Below are 19716 nucleotides of genomic sequence, written 5' to 3' on the forward strand. Positions count from 1 at the left end.
TTTTTACATGTTAATAAAGGGCCAAATGACATGAAAAAAATTACTTAAAAACTATGTTTATTTGCGAGGGCAAACTGTATTTTTTCCGGTTATTGACGCCCACCCTGTATATTTATTACGCGTCTCTAGTAGTGTCCAACCGAAACCAGATTTTTTCTGACACCAAAGATTCGGATGTGCTATAGTTTCGGCCGAAACCCACGAAACATGATTTTTATGCCGAAGCCGCGAAACTGAAACTTCTGTCGGACATAGGGTTACCAGATACAAATTTTTAATTACCTGACAAAATTTCTGATTTGAGAATATTTTTCCTGATATAAAAAGGTACATTATAAAAAATATTAGTTAATTCAAATTCCTGACATTTTCGTATTCCAGCTTCCTGACAAACGGCCAAAATTCCTAATATGTCAGGAAAATTCCTGACGTCTGACACTAGTCTCTAGTTATAGTTTGTCAAAGGACTGTCTCATTTCAAACATAGACAGAGTGAATCATACTATCTTTGTCTTACACTAGTACTAACACCCAAAAGAAAAGGATGAGTATAGTTTTTTTTGTTCTTATTTACTGACAATTTGGTTTGACCAACTATAGTTCATGTAACCCCGGTCAGTCCAAGAGAGCTCGACGCGCTATTATGCACGCTAAATCATAGTGAATACAAGGCCAGCGCTGGGCATCGATCGTGGGACCCTCTGGTTGCCGCCCCTGCCACTTGTGCCACTTGCCACCCCTCTAAACTTTAGAGGCAAATAGAAATAGTTTGACAAGTTCGAAATGTTAGGTATTGGTAAATATTTATATAAGTATATATTTTTAGGAAGATGTAGTTAGAAATAAAAGTTACACTTAGGTACCTCTATTTAATGTCCTCATATTCTTACCGATCTTACCAGAACGTAGTTATTAATAAAAAAACCGTGACAGTAAGACAGTTTTTGAGTAAATACAAAGTATAATTATAATAATCTAATGGTACATGGCGTGTTATAATTTTTTCAGTTAGTCATTTTTTACTTTACTAAAAAATATGTATAACCCCTTACAATTTATGTTTATGTACACACATTGTATATTTTACGCCATATTTTTAAATATATTAACCACCTCTATACACACTCGTGTAACATACAACCTATAACTAATGTTTCAAAACTCTTTTCAAACAAACTGGCAACTTACAAATTTGTACATTTGATGAATTCAAATCAGGAATAAAAAACAGTGAATCCGAGCAGCCCATCAGGCGGAGACAGATCCGCATTTTTTTTCAAAATTTCAGTTCGTTTCAAAATTTTTGTAGGATATTTGTTTATTTCTACATTTTTTTATAGTGTTTTACACCGGATCTAACAAAATTTTAAGTAATAACCATGGTAAGTATTTTCTGTGTATTTTTCTCTTAGTTCTTACGCTCTTACGCTCCGTCTTACTTCCATGCGCCGTACTTTTCTACGTAATATTTTTCAGTTTATAATATAAATATCGTACTTTGTATTATTTCTATCAATTGCGGCGTGTCAAGAAATCGTAGGTTTTTTTAAATTTTGCAGCAGTACAGCCGTTGTAGGTAACAGTGAGCTAGGGTTTTAATTACAGTGAGTAGGCTCCATTCCAAATTATACGTGCGAAAGAAAAGCAACGGAATTTGGATGAGTATTGAAGACCATCATAGCCAAAAGGTGAGATTATGGTCACGTTTTCGACCTTCTGTTGATATACTTAACTTATCCTTGCCCTTGCATACTTATTACTCGAGGGATTCACATGTATTTTCAAAGAAATAAGTGACAAAACGCTTCAGAAATTTGACTGACATTATAATGTGACATTACCTAAAATCTAAAAAAAAATAGGCAGTGTCATGTTTATTATTACTGATTTTTTTTGTATTACAGATGATAGCTGAACCTACAAAACTATCACCTATTCCTCACATTACCTTTGTAGAAATAAATGTTAATACTTGAATTTAAACTGTTGTGAGGCATACTAACATTGAATAATTTTACAGTTCAGACTCGTTTTTAGTCACGACATCGGCGCGATACACGGCCATTGTGAACGCTGCTCGCACTGTTAGTACTTGAGAAAGGAGACCTAGACTCTCTGAATCATGTCGCGCGAGTGAGTCTAAACCGTAAAATTACCCAATGTGTTCATATTCTCAGTTTTTTTCCACCGACAAACTATCTGTTAATGCGAGTAAAATACGTGTAACCTTTTTGCACGCGAGCAGCGGGAGTGCATATCGGTCCACGTCGGGCAAGCCGGAGTGCAGATGGGCGTGGCCTGCTGGCAGCTGTACTGCCTCGAGCACGGCATCAGGCCTGACGGGACACTGCCTGTTTTTGAAGCTGACCCGAGGTCGTCGGACTCGTGTTTCAACACGTTCTTCTCTGAGGCGGATAGAGGGAAGATGGTGCCTAGGGTTGTGATGGTGGATCTTGAACCTACTGTCATAGGTAAGCCAAGTATTTTAGAAGCATTTCAGTCAGTACACGACAGGAAAGTCGGAGTGCAGATGGGCGTAGCCTGCTCGCAGCTGTACTGCCTCGAGTACGGCATCAGGCCTGACGGAACACTGCCTGTTTGTGAAGCTGACCCGAGATCTTCAGACTCTTGTTTCAACACGTTCTTCTCTGAGGCGGATAGAGGGAAGATGGTGCCACGGGTTGTGATGGTGGATCTTGAACCTACTGTCATTGGTAAGTCAAGTATTTTAGAAGCATTTCAGGCGGTTCACATCGGGCAAGACGGAGTACAGATGGGCGTGGCCTGATGGCAACTGGACTGCCCCGAGCACGGCATCAGGCGTTGCGGCGGCACGCGGGACGTTGCTTATTTGTGAAGCGTACCTGAGGTCTTCGAACTCGTGTTTTAACACGCTAGAGTGGTGATGGTGGACCTTCAGCCTACAGTTATTGGTAATGGTAAGTCAGCTAAAGACTGTTTCAGAAGCCATTTCGGATTGCCGCAATATTTGGTGTCTTGCCCTCATCCAGTGAAATTCATCCATCATTCATTCATCCAGGTCATCGGTGTCTTGTAAGAAGTTTATGCTCATTAATCATTCAAAACATACTTATTCGTTTTATGTTCCGTCCTCATCTCATCAAACCTGTGGAGACCTCGGGTGGAGACCCACAGAGGCCTCTAATCCCCATGTTTGCTTTTTGTAACATGAAGTTTTCTTTTGCTGTTAAATATTTCATATTTCTTTTTAATTACACGTGCCTCCGTAAAATTCTGCTCGTGTTTTAGATGAGATCCGCACCGGCGACTACCGACAGCTCTACCATCCTGAACAGCTGATAACGGGCAAGGAAGACGCTGCCAACAATTACGCGCGCGGACACTACTCCACGGGCCGCGAAATCCTGTTGCCCGTCATGGAGAGGGTACGGAAGTTAGCTGACCAATGCACGGGTCTACAGGTAACACTATTCCTCTCTCTCTCTTATCATAGGCAAGGACGCCAATAACAACTATGCGCGCGGGCTGCATACTTTTAATGCCTGCCATGGAGGGGATACGGAAGCTGGCTGACCAGTGTACCGGTCTACAGGTAAAACTATTCCTCTCTCTCTTGGGCACGGAAGACGCCGCAAACAATAACGCGCGAACACTACACCACAGTCCGCGAAATTCTGAATGAAGTGGATAAGAAAGCTAGCTCATTAATGAACTGGTCTACAGGTTAAACTATTATTCTCTCTTTCTCTCTCTCTCTGCGATTAGACACGCGCCATGCACACATCCATAACTGGAGGACTAAGCGGTGAATGGCTCAAAGCCAAGAACTGAGTATGCGTGGGTGCGAAGTCTATAGCATCAGTTTTGTCTTGGCGATCCTGATTCCTACTGTAGATGTTGCTTTCTGTGGAGTATTTATTGTATTTCATTCGACTAGCCAAGTTCTTACATCATCATTATCACTGGCCTTTGCGTCTATTGCAGAGGATTTATGCATTGCTGTTTACACAACGGGTTTGGTGACTGTGGAGGCCGATGCGTGAGCGGCACAACCTCCCACATCTTTGGCAGAGAAAGCTCATGCCACCTGAGGTTCCAGTCCCGGTTTGCTTTCTACGACACCTGCTATCTAAAGCATTAAACCAGGCATAAACCTGGTATCTGCTATCTAAAGCACTAAATCAGGTATCTTTAACTCTAGCTACAAATCTTGAAGCATCTTGTTGGCAGGGTTTCTTCGTGTTCCACTCGTTCGGCGGCGGCACCGGCTCTGGCTTCACGTCGCTGCTGATGGAGAACCTCTCGGACGAGTTCGGCAAGAAGAGCAAGCTGGAGTTCGCCATATACCCCGCACCGCAGGTCAGTCAGATTAGAACTCGTTTGACAGGGTTTCTTAACACGTTCACTGTCCCGTGCCCCACATAGGGGTCACGGCAAGCCTCTATTAAAAGGCCGTAAGGTTGACAGTTAATGTTGGGACAGTGAACGTGTTAATGTTCCACTCGGTCTGCGGCACCGGCTCTGGCTTCACGTCGCTGCTGATGGAGAACCTCTCGGACGAGTTCGGCAAGAAGAGCAAGCTGGAGTTCGCCATATACCCCGCACCGCAGGTTAGTCAGATACTATTTCATCATAATTTCCACCTACTTTATATGAAATCTGTCCGTTCTCTTTTGAAACGTCTGCGGATTTTTCCCGATCAGGAGTTATTTTGGTCACCTGACTTAGTCATTAAAACAGCACATTATTGCATTTGCATCGAAATTATACTTTTACCAAATTTCAGCTTAACTAAATGCGCGGACTTACCTCAATTACGAGTAGATACAACATTAGAGTGAAATGCTGCACCTACCTACACCTACCACAGAGCCAATAAAAGTGGAAAAGTGCCGATTACTAATTAAGACATAAAATTCTATTCATAGCTGGTTACGCAAGTAACCGTAAGATAAAATTTGCTTACAGGTTTCAACGGCGGTTGTAGAGCCATACAACGCTGTGCTGACCACTCACGCTACCATATCGCACTCTGACTGTGCCTTCATGGTCGACAACGAAGCCATCTACGAGATCTGCCGTCGGCGACTGTCTATCGAGCGACCCTCTTATGCCAACCTCAACAGACTTATCTCACAGGTATAACTCGTTGCCAAGCCGCGGCCTAGCCAAGGAGACACTCTTCCATATTAGTGTGACAGTGACAGTTGCGTTTCGTTCGCTACGAAGCGTTAGCGATTGGCATGTTGTCTACGGGGCCATAAGTCGATATCTCGGCATACACAGTAAGTATACAGCATCCTCGAGTCATCGCATACTCCTCGAAAATCTTCCGCTGTTCCCGAATGCGGGCCCTATAGCATGCTTTATGAAAATCTCTCGATCATGCTATCGACCAATAATACTGGGTTAATATAACCGCGAAAATCGAAGTTCGTCAATTGCGGGCATTTTTCTCTGTCACTCTAATTACGTCTTAATAAGAGTAAAAGAGAAAGATCCCCGCAATTTGCGAATTTCGGTTTTCGCGGTTATAGCCCTGAGCCTTGAGTGTATTTTTCCCGTTGTCAGGTGGTATCATCGATCACAGCGTCGCTCCGGTTCGACGGCGCGCTCAACGTGGACCTGACCGAGTTCCAGACCAACCTCGTTCCCTACCCGCGTATACACTTCCCTCTCGCCGCGTACGCTCCCGTTGTTTCCGCTGACAAGGTGATCATTAGAACTTAAATCCTTTAGCGAAGTACAGTCAAGTAGCTTCTCTTCTTCGTCTACGTAGGATTAGTACAGTACCATCGCCCACACTTTTAACTGACAGTTCGTAAACCTTATTACAAAAGGTACCATGTATTACCAATGCCCTTTCCACGGTCCACCGATGGACAGTTTGCAGAGTTCTGCGTTTGTACTCCTATATCCCACTTCCATAGTAAATTCCACCTCGCCTTTTCACTAAAAAGTCCTATCCAATTCAATACAATTCAATTCAAAATATACTTTATTCATGTAGGCCTAGCAACAAGCACTTATGAATCGTAATATACTTATAAATTATCTTAAGCTAATTATCAGAGCAATTTATTGATGTTATTATTCCATAAGAATATTGGATTATTATACAAATCAAATTAAATTAAATTAAATTTTTCCTATGTCCTTTCCCGGGATCTTCGTATCAAACGTGTGGTTTAAGCGTGAATATGATATATTTCATAGTATATTTCCAGGAGAATTTTAGGAGATAGACAATGTTTGTAAACACCCATGTATATTTATCGAATTTCTTGTCAGGCGTACCACGAGGGCATGTCGGTATCCGAGATCACATCAGAGCTGTTCGAGCCACAGAACCAGATGGTGAAGTGCGACCCTCAGAACGGAAAGTACATGGCATGCTGCCTGCTGTACCGCGGCGACGTGGTGCCCAAGGTTGGTTTACGTTTCACTATCGACAGGCGTGGCTCACTCCACGATTTCGTCGCGTCGCAGCAAGTATCTAGAAGTACAACGGTCCCACACCAATTTTGCATGGTGGCTAGCCATAGGCCGCACGTGGCTCTTGCGCCACCTAGCGGCACAGAATAAATAATAGTACTAATTACAGAAGACTCACTCTCTAACAAAACGCGTCTGTTACGATCAGCACAGATATGGCCGCTAGGCGGCGACAGCGCCACGCGCGGCTTATGGCTTTCCCCAAAATTGGGGCCGAACGGATGTACTTTTAGCTACCTGTAGCAAAGCAACGAAATCGCGGAGTGAGACACGCCTGCTAGCGGTCATATCTGTTGTAATCGCGTTTTGTTAAAGAGTGAATCTTCTGTACCTAGTACTATTATTTATCTGTGCTATCGATCTTAACAAAACAAACCTGTTGGAAAGGAGCTGCACACTCGCCTATGGAGATAGCTTTGTTCATTTATGGCTAGGTTTCACCATACTGTACCTAATCGTACATAACATTGCTGGTGTAACAAGTACCTACCTATTTATATTGACGTTAAGTACCGTCGTTACTTACTCGTACCAATCTACAAATGAACGGGAAATCGTAAATGTTACGTGACAATAAGTTATCGCCAAGTCTTTCAGAGTGACGAGATATTTATTTTCCATTATTTAAAATGTGATAATATTCAAGGTATTTTTGCTATATTGTTTGGTTGTTGTTTTCTGTCTTTACTATGTTTTGTTACACCTACATTTGTTCTCTTTCTGTAGGACGTGAATGCGGCTATAGCTGCCATGAAGGGGCGGGCCGGGATCAGATTTGTGGACTGGTGTCCTACCGGATTCAAGGTAAAATGTAGTTTTATAGTAGCAAAATATTACCTACATCACCATACTTTCCTTTTTTATGTTCTATTTACTACAGACTGTGGCTGACAGTGAAATGTATAAATTTTGGCTATACATATACTCCACCCTGAAATAAACATATTTTTATAGAAGTGTGACATTTATAGTGGTGATTAAATGGTGATTTCGAATCATCTATCTTTAATCAAGGCTGCTTAAATAACAAAAGATAGTCGAACTGTTGTCTTGTTATGTGTTCTCCCCATCTTGTTCTTTCGCCATTATTTCACGCAATCATGCTTAATCATAATCATTTATTTGCACATAATAAGGGTTTAACATAGAGGTGTTCTAAAGTTACATGTTTTTAGCTGTTGACAGCATGCAAATGGGTCCTTATAAATCGCAATCGCAGCTCCACCTTGCTCCGTAGTAACTTTTTCTGGGTTCAGGTGGGAATCAACTATCAACCGCCAACAGTTGTGGCCGGTGGCGACCTCGCGCAAGTAAAGCGGGCAGCCTCCATGCTGAGCAACACCACCGCCATCGCCGAGGCGTGGGGCAAGCTCGACCACAAGTTTGATCTCATGTTCTGCAAGCGGGCATTTGTGCACTGGTGAGTACTGACCAGGCCCCTATTTCACCACGGCGACAGGTGCGACAATTCGACAAATGTCACTGTTGCTGACGTCAGAGGCATCCATGGGCTACGGTTACCGCTTACCATCGGGCGGGCCGTATTCCTGTTTGCCACCACCATTGTATTATTCAAAAAAACTTTACTATATCGGCAAAAAACAGGTATTTCTCTTTCGAAGTTAATGATGATGATGATGACAATTGTCACACGATTTAATAGAACTTTCGACCCACCGCCACCGACACAACCATCGCCGAGGCGTGGGGCAAGCTCGACCACAAGTTTGATCTCATGTTCTGCAAGCGGGCGTTCGTGCACTGGTGAGTACTGACCAGGTGGAGCCACTGACTGACACAATCATCGCCGAGGCGTGGGGCAAGCTCGACCACAAGTTTGATCTCATGTTCTGCAAGCGGGCGTTCGTGCACTGGTGAGTACTGACCAGGTGGAGCCACTGACTGACACAATCATCGCCGAGGCGTGGGGCAAGCTCGACCACAAGTTTGATCTCATGTTCTGCAAGCGGGCGTTCGTGCACTGGTGAGTACTGACCAGGTGGAGCCACTGACTGACACAAACATCGCCGAGGCGTGGGGCAAGCTCGACTACAAGTTCGACCTCATGTTCTGCAAGCGGGCTTTCGGGCACTGGTGAGAGGACTTAGAAACCTTTACTTGGATTGGTACTATCGGGTTCCGCAAACTTCATGTCTGCTTCTCAGCATTTCTATCAAATAACGAGGAGTATTTCAACATCAACCTCTCCCTCAGGTACGTCGGCGAAGGCATGGAAGAAGGTGAGTTCTCCGAAGCCCGCGAGGACCTGGCCACGCTGGAGCGAGACTACGACGAGGTGGCCATCGAGACCTCCGACCTACCGGGCGACGACGAGCTATGACCGATCTGACTACATCTTAAGGTCGCTTTTCAGACTTTCGCGATCTTAAAGTCCGTGGACATCTGGAGAATGTGCATCTAGCCTAGCGCGCCATTTACGAAAGAAGTGTGTTTCGAAGTACGATGTGTAGTCGTGTATTGAGCGAACGGGTAAGGGGATTATTATATCTCTATTCTCTTTCTGCTATCTTGCTGCTAAAAGGGACAGGGAAATTTTGGTGTCCCTCCCAGAAAGTATCTTGAAAACAGATAAATGTGATAATTCCTTTGTAAATGGCTTGAGATAGGTGCATTCCAGATCTGGACGGACCTAGATATACGATCAAAAAGCGTCTACTGACACCACAACACCACCGCGTCATACAGGTTCTGTGCTACCTTTAACCTATGCCGTTTGCACGCGGGTTTAGTTTCTGAAGTTAGTAGTTAACTCTGGAGTTTGGAGACTCTTTAAATTGGCTAACTTCAGAATGGTGACGTCACAGCGCCGAAGCGGACACCCTAAAACCACGGCCATATTTTTTTTAACAATATTGATTATAGCAGACTCTGAAATTGTTTAAAGGTCCGAAAATGTCTGCAGTAGGCGAGGAGCGACTAGCCCCTATTCCCTGCGTGTTGAGGTCCATTTTGGTACCATTTTGTGATAGAAGCAGCGTGTCAGAGTGAAGCTCCCTCGCTGCTTGCCTTTCTTCGTCGAGCAAACTTGCGATTGTCTTAGTTAAGTTTTTTTGGCGTTTTTCTTTAAATTTTTTAGCAAATGCTGGACGGAGAAGCTTTATTCGAGGTGTTTATTTTGAGTCGCTGGTGGTTTTGTGGTGTGACTAATATTGTAAGTGTAATGTTGTAAGTGTAATTAGTCCGTTGATGTTTTTAAAATATTTAAAAAGTTTTGAGTGACCGTCTGATGTGCTTGTCTAATAAATTGTACTGTTTTATCTGTCGGTTTAATTTCGTATCCTTATGTTACGTACTAGTTTAGAAGTACAACCCAAACGAAGTTGGGGTTGCTGTAGAGCATCCTGAGCATAGTGAGGGATTCAAGTGTTAATGCCCAAGCTGATAATAATCTTGCTACCATGTGACACATTCTGCTTTTCACATTACTTATGAGAAAATTAATATGTTCCAAAATATTATTTAATCTAAAATAGCATACAAGTAAGAAAAAAAAATCGTGTCCTAGAACAGTAAAATTAAAATGCCACCTTGATCCCTCTTAGTGGGGACAAAACAGCCCCTTTGCGAATAGGTAAGGTAAACGTACTAGTGCTCGACATAGATATACAATAGATGACACCCTGGTATCACAATGACTTAAGTTTCAAGATGACTTATTGTACCGCGTCGAGCATCAGTACGTTTACCTTAAATGTGCTAATGTAAATATCTGCAATACTCAGCAATACCTAGTACCTACCAGGCTGACATTTCAAAAATGACTATCGAATGTCAGTCTTACTCATCGTATATAGAACACATGTTTGAAGTGCCGTCGTTATGTGGGAAATATATATCCCTTAGCCTGGTAAAGGGTTAATTATATCGTAAAGGTACTTCGATCAACACGGAAGGGATGCGGCATTCGCACTATTTCCCCTCTGCCTAGGTACAAGATCAACTGATCTAACGCGGGTAATAAAACTAGTTGCGCTCGGATTTTTAACTAGACCGAGTCCAGACGCGCGAGTGAACACAGCAGCAGAAAAAATGCCTAATTGCTCGGTTTTTTGTTGTAAAAAGAGGTCGGGGACATCAAATTAACAAAAAGAAGGTGTTACATTTCACATGTAATATTTTTTTTACATGTCATACGTTTAATTACATTTAAACACAATTATTATATTTTAGTCTCATGTAATTGCTGGATTTATCGATTTTTCGCGCCCAGTACAAATTGCGGATCGGTCGAGTGACAAATCCGACTTCTCATCTCTTGACGAAATTGTGTTAGTGTGCGTGTTGTGACACTTGTGACTCGTCCGTACACAAAAACAGATCGAGGTGTGCAAGATTTGTCTGTGTAGGGTGTCATTTTCTATGTATTTGTGTCGTCATTACAGATTGGATTTTGTACGTAAGAGTGTGAAAAGTGCGACTGTGTGCACGTTCCCCCCTCCCGCGAAAAATGGCAGAATGATTTGAATGTCAAGATATCGCTTGGGCCTGTCCCTTCCGACGTGTCGGAAGCCCGTGTTGATCGAAGTAAAGGTATGAAAGTAACACCAAAAATTCAAATAACGTATATTTTTTCATAAAATATACATTTACATATACTATTATTAACCCTTTAACCGCCAGAGTCTGATATATAAGACATTACATATCCAGCTCATTTCGCCACAGTGATAAATAAGACAAAGATTTGATTTGGTGTTTACAGCACATTTATAACTCCCGTAACTATGCCAACCTTACTCTGCGTGGTACAATTACTGTCCGTGGCGACACGAGCACGCTCGATCAAAAATTGCTGGCGGTTAAAAGGTTAAAATTACCTACACAATACATTGAAATTGCACAAAAATATTCCTAAAAATAATTTATTACTATTAGGTAACTTTATAATATAACAAAACTGTTTTATTTCGATTCTTCTTAACATAAATAAATAAATAAAACAATAGAGCTCTGGTACAGCCAGCAGCAGAAGTTGCTAAGCGGGCGAGGCGTTCTAAATGATCTTGACGCTTGACGCGACTTTATTGTTAAGACAATAAGAGCGTGTCAAGGTAATTTTGAACACCTCGCCCGCGTGGCAACTTCTGCTGCTGACTGTAAGTACTTACATTTAAATTTGGCTATCTCTATTTAGTTTCATTATTGTATGCAGGTAAATATTTGGTGTGAGGAAGAAAAAAATGGCCTTCAAACAAGCGTACTCCCATCTTTAAAGCCGGCAACGCACTTGCGACCCCTCTAGTGTTGCGGGTATCCATGGGCGACTAATTAATTGAAATTAGTAATTGCTTACCATCAGCCGATTCGTCCGCCCGTTTGCCTCCTAATATATCATAAAGGAGAGTCAGACAATGTTATGTCTTATGTCACGCCAAGTGTTATGTTAGTATGGCGCTCCCATACATTGTAGTCACAATCCAGCCAGCAATCTTGCCAGTCGGCAAGTCGGTGCAAACTTAGTCTACTGGATTTAGGACATCGATTCTACAACTCTAAGTGTAAGGCCTGAGTGGACGCTCGAGTTGGGCGTGCAGCGGGGCGGGGCGTGCGGCGTGCATGTTAAACAAATGCAAACGTATAGGAGCGGCCTTAGTGCACGCTGCTCAAATCACTCCTGACCCCGACGCCACGCTGCACGCCCCGCCGAACGCTCCGCTCCGAGCGTCCACTCAGGCCTTAGTGTAAAGCCTGAGTGGACGCTCATGTTGGGCGTGCAGCGGGGCGGGGCGTGCGGCGTGCATGTTAAACAAATGCAAACGTATAGGAGCGGCCTTAGTGCACGCTGCTCAAATCACTCCTGACCCCGACGCCACGCTGCACGCCCCGCCGAACGCTCCGCTCCGAGCGTCCACTCAGGCCTTAGTGTAAAGCCTGAGTGGACGCTCATGTTGGGCGTGCAGCGGGGCGGGGCGTGCGGCGTGCATGTTAAACAAATGCAAACGTATAGGAGCGGCCTTAGTACACGCTGCTCAAATCGCTTGTACGCCCGACGCCACGCTGCACGCCCCGCCGAACGCGCCGCTCCGAGCGTCCACTCAGGCCTTACACTTACACTAAAGGGGCACTGATTACCAGCATAGATTAGTATATGTTATTGATTACCAGTCCGCCGGACGATATCGGCCTGTCAGTTGTTCGGAACTGTCAACTTTTTCTTCTAACTTAATACAAGTTTTTGAATAGTTACTGTGATATTAGTAGTGACTATTATACATGATCTTGTGACTATAGAGACGCAACATGTATAAATAAATATTATCTACACTATTTCATGTTTTGTACAATTTTACCTTGTATAGAGTGCATGATCAACATTTATATTTTTTTTACTGTCACAAAGGAAAAAAAAACATCTCATTCCTCTTGTTTTGATATTACACTGCCATTTTATTATATTAACATAATTACAACTAAGTATATTAAATAAATATTATGTTACATTAATAATTACTAACCTATATTTATCTTTGGCTACCAACAATTTTATATATTTAAAATATTCAAATTGTGGACCGTATAAAAAAACATATAATATGTTGACGATTGTTTCGCATAACATCGTAATCATATTATTATCATAAAATAACATCCATCGTTCCAAAAATTACTATAAAACAATTCAATTAACTTCTAATTCCATACAAATAACAAAATAATTCAATTTTAGGTATTTTTTTTTACACATTTGAATTTGAAGCGCCTGCGAAAAAATGTGAAGTGACGCGACACATATTGCTAATAAAAAGGTACAGGCGTTTACTATAAGGCCGAATTATGATCAATTTTTACAGGGGGCTACATATTTGTAAGAATGAGATATGTGATTATCATCTCGCATTTTAGCTGCAAAAATGGTCATCCTAAATACCGTTGGGTAGATAGAGTAGAGGCAGATCCCCGTGAGCTGGCGTGATACCGCTTTGGACCGAGCAAAGCGTGCTCTTGTGTTGGAGGCCAAGACTCATTTTGGGTCATCGCGCCAGCCAAGTAAATACAATCTTTACAACTTCCTCGGTGGAGGAGACTCGGACACGCTCGGCGTGAGCGACAGCCGCCGAATGTTGGGTTTGTCATATTCCTCCATGGACATGGCGCGGGACATGCGCCGTTCGACCCCCGGTGGGGGGAGGGAGGTCAGCAGACCCTGGCCTTGGCAGAAGAGGAGGAGGGACTGCGCCACTTTTGCGGGCTGGAAAGAAAAAAAATGGTTATACTAACATACACACTCACATTATATACAATACAAGATGTTTATTTTAAATATTTATTAGTCACCAGCTATAATTTACGGGATGAATATATATAGGTCATACGGAGCAACTTTTACTATGGGACCAACCCTGAAATCGCAAAAAAAAATTTGGCTGTTTCATACATTTTGGCTGTCTGACCTTGACATTTTCTAAGGTAGAGTAATTTTATTTTCCGTGTCATACTTAGGTACATTATTAACTTTTCTTTCGTACTTATATGATAATATGACATCTTTATTTCAATTTATAATTTATATAGTAGACCAGTACATTAGGTCACATTAGGTAGGTACCTAATGTGACCTAATGTTTCTTTTAATAACACAAATTAATTATTTTCACAAATTTCACAACATATACCTACCTATTTTCATAAAAAAAATATTGTCTCGGGCGAGACTAAAATCTGCATCAAATATTTAAATCGTCTTTTCGCATTAGCTTAGCGTCTAACGAAAAAACTTCTAAAATATGTTAATGATACGCTACTAATAAAAAGGTACAAATCCATCTTAATTCTGGCATGCTATTTTTTTTTTATTAGCCTAATTTTTCGACCGCTTAATTTTATTTTGAATTTGCGATGAGTATATATATTATGTTAGGAAGGTATAAAAATATTAAAAATAAAGTACATGTGTCATATTTTGTTGTAATAAGCAACACGCAACGTTTTAGAACCGGAATAAGCTGCTTCCGACGCATTAAAATTATACAACGTAATACCTATTATGCAATTCACGCGCGGATTTTAGGTCAATCTTAAATGCAATCGCGGTCAAGACAGACTAGCAATTCACTTTTCTTAGATACACAGATACAAAATGTTACTGTACCTACGTACGTCACGGCGGAGCGGCCGAGGTGCTCAAAAATAACTGAACACAGAAACGAGAACTTCGATATGTTATCTGATGTACCAATACATAAATACGTAGGTATATTTGTATGTTTAATTTTAACTTTTAACCTTTCAACAATCGAATATTTTACTTCTAATTTGTTTAGCCACCGTAGTGTTATTTAAACACCAACCCTAGTAGCACGGTAGCATTTTTATCACTTATCACCATGCCTGTCACGTTCTAACAAGTATGTAAGTGCGAAAGTGACGGGCATAGTGATAGTCGATAAAAATGGAACCGTGCTGAGCCCGCAAGGGTGCGGCGACAGGTGTCATCTCCATACAATGTATAACCTTAAATATCCAAATCTCCCAAAATTGTATAAAAATGACACCTGTCACCGTACCCTTCGTGTTTGAAAAATACTATAAGTAATAGTAAACGCGTGCATTGTAGTGTGTGTGTGTGTATGTGTGTGTGTCCACCAATTGTGCTTTTTTGTATTGTGCAATAAAGTGTCATTCAATACAACTTGCTAACTATGTAAACAAACCGCCATACTAAAATTGACACTGAATGTCAAATTACTAGTAACTTTTGTTTACATAGTTAGCAAGTTCTATTGAATAACACTTTACCTATTTGTTTGTCCTATGAGATCTAAGGTTACACGACCTACTTATATCACTACATAGTATAAAACAAAGTCGCTTCCCGCTGTCTGTCTGTCCCTATTTATGCTTAGATCTTTAAAACTACCTACTGTGATTTTGATGCGGTTTTTTTAATAAGTAGATAGAGTGATTCAAGAGGAAGGTTTATGTATAGTTTGTTAACCCGTGCGAAGCCGGGGCGGGTCGTAGTAAATATACCTAAAATCACCTTCATAACCCCTTAATAGATCAATGAACTCCCTGCATGTATCTATGACAAAAGATTACTTTGTAAAATGTCTGATACATATAATGTTTCATTTAAATTTTAAATTAATGGTAAATATTTTCTGTTCGATTCAAATCGACATCCATACTGATTTTTAGGGTTCCGTAGCCAAATGGCAAAAAACGGAACCCTTATGGATTCGTCATGTCTGTCTGTCTGTCTGTCTGTCCGTCTGTCCGCCCGTATATCACAGCCGCTTTTTTCCAAAACTATATAAACTATACTGTTGAAACTTGGTAAGTCGATGTATTCTGTGAACCGCATTAAGATTTTCACACAAAAATAGAAAAAAAAAACTGAAAAAACTTAGAACTGAAACTCAAAAAAAATTTGTCATCAAACCCATACATGTGAGATATCTATGGATAGGTCTTCAAAAATGAGATTGAGGTTTCTAATATATTTATTTCTAAACTGAATAGTTTGCGCGAGAGACACTTCCAAAGTGGTAAAATATGTGTTTGGGGTTCCCCCCCCCCTGTAACTTCTAAAATAAGAGAATGATAAAATTAAAAACAATATATGATGTACCTACATTACCATGCAAACTTCCACCGAAAATTGGTTTGAACGAGATCTAGTAAGTAGTTTTTTTTTAATACGTCATAAATCCCCTAAATACGGAACCCTTCATGGGCGAGTCCGACTCGCACTTGGCCGCTTTTTTAAATGTAAGAGTTACTCTGTATGTCCGTTACTTTTTCAATTAACGTTGAATAAATATGTCACATAGAATACATAAAGCCTTAAAAATGGACATAGGTAGCTACTTTATTTTCGGAAACGCGACCTCTGTAGGGCTAAGATGATCAGCGCTTTATCATTTGTCACCATGCCTATCACGTTCTAATAAGCATAAGTATGTAAGTGCGAAAGTGACGCATGACATGACAGGTGATAAAAATGCGACCATGATACCGCTCCTGGAGTTAGAGGGAGCCAATAACACAGACCGAATCCTACTCAAACGTACCCGCCACCCACCACCAATTACTAAAAAGAGTCCTCGGATCAAGAAACTATTACTATATTTATCACTTACGTTATAATAAATATTGATTTATTGAGTTTTAATTAAGACATTTCTCCAGTTCCTCGTCAGTCAATTTCACCAGCCTCACTGACTCCTCCCAAAGTATCTTAGCATTATTGTATCCATAAGCCGTTGGTATGGCTCGAGCCTGCTTGCAATCCTTGAAGAACTCCCCACTTATCTGTCCCGCTCTAATATCTAAAGCGACGTGCAACGCCGTTTGAGCTCCTTCTCTGGGCGTCTTATTAAAGAAGATAGTCCAGTATCTTAAAACTGCGCCAAAGAGCAAGCCGCCGCTATAGTAAATCCCTGTGCCCACTGCTCCTGGGTCAACGCTGTTAATCACTACATGAGCGCCTTTTAGTCTCCTCGTCAGCTCTCTAGAGAAGGGTATCATGCTAAACTTGCTGTTACAGTAACTGAAGAACGGCAGCCAATTGATACCTGACTTACCATTCAGGTCGACCCTCCCCAAATTATGTAACATAGAAGATGTATTGACGACTCTAGCTGGCTCAACAGCTGTTCCAGTCTTTTTCAAAAGCGGCAGCAGAAGTATTGTCAGCAAAAAATGCCCGTAATAATTTACTTGCATTATAAAGTTGATACCGTCTTTTGTTTTGAAATTCTTAGGCACTCCGACACCAGCGTTGTTTATCAACAAATGCAAACTATCTTCATTCTTAAGGATATCTCCCGCGAATTCTCTTACCGACTCTAAAGAGCCTAGATCAAGAAGTTTAAAAACTGGTCTCACGCCAGTTCTTTCTTCTATTATCTTTTGGGCGTTCAAACCTTCTTCCTCAAACGGGCAGGCGATGATAACCCTGGCTCCTCTTCTTGTTAAATCTTTAGCTATTTCAAGTCCCATGCCAGTGGTTCCTCCGGTGACAATCGCCGTTTTTCCTTCTAAAGTTTTTAGGGATGTGCATATACCGTTGGTAGCTTTGTGGTAAAGCCGATATAGGTATAAGGCCGCGAGTGCGGCGAAGGCCACAAGAACGATTGGAAACGCCATCTCGGCCGCGAGCGCATACGGGACTGCAGAGTTTGGAGTAAGATCGCTCGCTAGAGGTTATTTTAACAAAGTAAGTCATCGACGGTGGGTCACCACCGCGGCGGTGGACTTGAGACAATGTAATCACTAATTAAGTAACGTTGGAAATATATTTTATATCATGTTTACTAAATTTTAAGTTAGTACAGTCACAGTGACAAATTGCTTCATATAAAATTGTTTTTAATATACTTGGGTATGGTAATAGTTATTTGATTAATGTAGGTAACTACATACCTATATTTAGTAACTGATTATTTAACACTATATTGCAAATGTACGCTAAATGTCTTCTGTGTCTAATTTGTGTGCCACATGGCGAAGCATAGTGAATATAGACAATATATGTAGTGATACGTTATTGTTATTAATATTCCATTTAAGGCAAATGACTCCAGTATACTTAACTTTCATGCACAGAAGAGACACTTTCGGCTTATTCCGCGTGTGTATGACCGCTTTCCTACCGCGAAAAACGAAAATCGTATTTTTTTCTGCCTCTGTATCGCTCGAATATGCAAAAGCGATATAGAGGCAGATTTCGATATTTTGACTTTCTTTTTTCCCGGTGAATAAGCCCTCACCAGAATACCTACCTACCTGACACGTGAGTTAAAATTTTCCATTTCCCAAAAACTTTATTTCGTTAGCCGATATGACTCTGCTGAATAAATAAATAGATAGTCACTGTAAAATAATGTTGTACAAAAATAAAAGTTTTTGGCAAAAATTTAATTTTTGGTACAAGCTTTTATCGCTGACTGTACTTTTCTTACGACAGACAACTAATACTCATCGAGACAATTCTAAAAACCCCTAACACAATTAGGCTGCGTTGTTTCATCACAGAGTTCCTATGGCCACCTCCTGTCTCCATCATCAGATCAGTTCGACAGTACCATATTATTGTATTGTCATCAGAACTACATACAGCTGCCAATTTTCATGACGCTACGATCCTTGGAAGATGGTTAAATTAGTTACCTTAGATTCCATTACATGTTAGTTACATACAGGTCGAGAGTTCCTATGGCCACCTCCTGTCTCCATCATCAGATCAGTTCGACAGTACCATATTATTGTATTGTCATCAGAACTACATACAGCTGCCAATTTTCATGACGCTACGATCCTTGGAAGATGGTTAAATTAGTTACTTTAGATTCCATTACATAGTTAGTTACATACAGGTCGACCTAATAAAAGCTTGTTAAAAAGAAAATCTAATTAAAATGAATGTTAGTAATACATATTTTTCAATGTCAACCATGTCAACTGACAATGGGTTTTGAAATTATAATTTTCATTAAACATTTTGAATTTATCATTCTTATATTCAATTGTTTACCAAAATATATTTTGTTTGGTTTTATAAAAGCAAGGCCAAGCATTGTTCTGTTTGTCATTTTTAATTATGCATTACCTATACCTATATATTATTTACAAATGATGCCCGATGGCGGTAATGGATTGACAATTTGACATTACCTTGCTAATCAGCTAATTCTAGACTGAGCATAGTAACGCTACCCCCTCTGCCACTATATACGGTAATTTTACTCCATCTTCGAGTCAAAGTGTCAGAATCCCGTGCCGTGATTGGTCCGTGTCTTTGAACGGACCAATCACGGCACGGGATTCGCTCACCTCGTCTCCCCGCACCCCCGCATTTTTGGCAGCATCGGTTTCATGAAATAATTGCTCTAAACTCCGTCTAGAGGATTCCTAGTCTATGGCTAATAACCTATTTAATTTTTGTTGTACAAACATGATAGTACAAATGGCGTACTTAATGGCTTAAAGTATTTTCTACCAGTCATCCATTGGGCTAATGCTAACTAGAAAGATTAAGTAGGTCCAGGGCCTTAAGTAAGTGAAATTGTTATTAATAATAATGCGTCCAAAATATTCATTGGCAAGACGAAGCAAATTTGGAGCAAATAGCTATGCTATCGTTCGTTTGACTTAGAAAAAAAACGCCATACAATTTTAAATAAAATTTGAATTATTACTAATAATCGTGTAGGTACCTAATAATGACATTACGATAGTCTTTTGTCTGTTACTTTGGATGGGCTCTACGCGGCT

At 41.0% G+C, this 19716-nt stretch overlaps 3 protein-coding genes across 3 annotated transcripts in view; 1 reads left to right on the forward strand and 2 right to left on the reverse strand.

Moving 5' to 3' along the window:
• Positions 1-1216: 1216 nt before the first annotated feature.
• On the forward strand, positions 1217-8937 carry LOC134649988 (tubulin alpha-8 chain-like). Its single transcript, XM_063504804.1, has 10 exons — positions 1217-1382; positions 2243-2471; positions 3271-3443; positions 4213-4341; positions 4951-5121; positions 5554-5694; positions 6274-6411; positions 7204-7281; positions 7734-7897; positions 8692-8937. The coding sequence occupies exons 1-10, from the start codon at positions 1380-1382 to the stop codon at positions 8816-8818; spliced, it is 1353 nt and encodes a 450-aa protein (XP_063360874.1). The 5' UTR covers positions 1217-1379; the 3' UTR covers positions 8819-8937.
• A 4555-nt stretch (positions 8938-13492) lies between these two features.
• LOC134649990 (uncharacterized protein ZK1073.1) overlaps positions 13493-19716 on the reverse strand; it is a 47866-nt gene continuing 41642 nt past the window's right edge. Inside the window, exon 9 of the mRNA XM_063504806.1 lies at positions 13493-13687. Within this exon, the coding sequence (XP_063360876.1) occupies positions 13499-13687 (189 nt within the window). The 3' untranslated portion in view covers positions 13493-13498. The remainder of the gene's footprint in view (positions 13688-19716) is intronic.
• On the reverse strand, positions 16594-17614 carry LOC134649973 (retinol dehydrogenase 11-like). The gene has a single exon (XM_063504786.1). The coding sequence runs from the start codon at positions 17587-17589 to the stop codon at positions 16609-16611; it is 981 nt and encodes a 326-aa protein (XP_063360856.1). The 5' UTR covers positions 17590-17614; the 3' UTR covers positions 16594-16608.

Source organism: Cydia amplana, chromosome 8 (genome assembly GCF_948474715.1).
Source record: "Cydia amplana chromosome 8, ilCydAmpl1.1, whole genome shotgun sequence".
NCBI classification, from domain to species: domain Eukaryota; kingdom Metazoa; phylum Arthropoda; class Insecta; order Lepidoptera; family Tortricidae; genus Cydia; species Cydia amplana.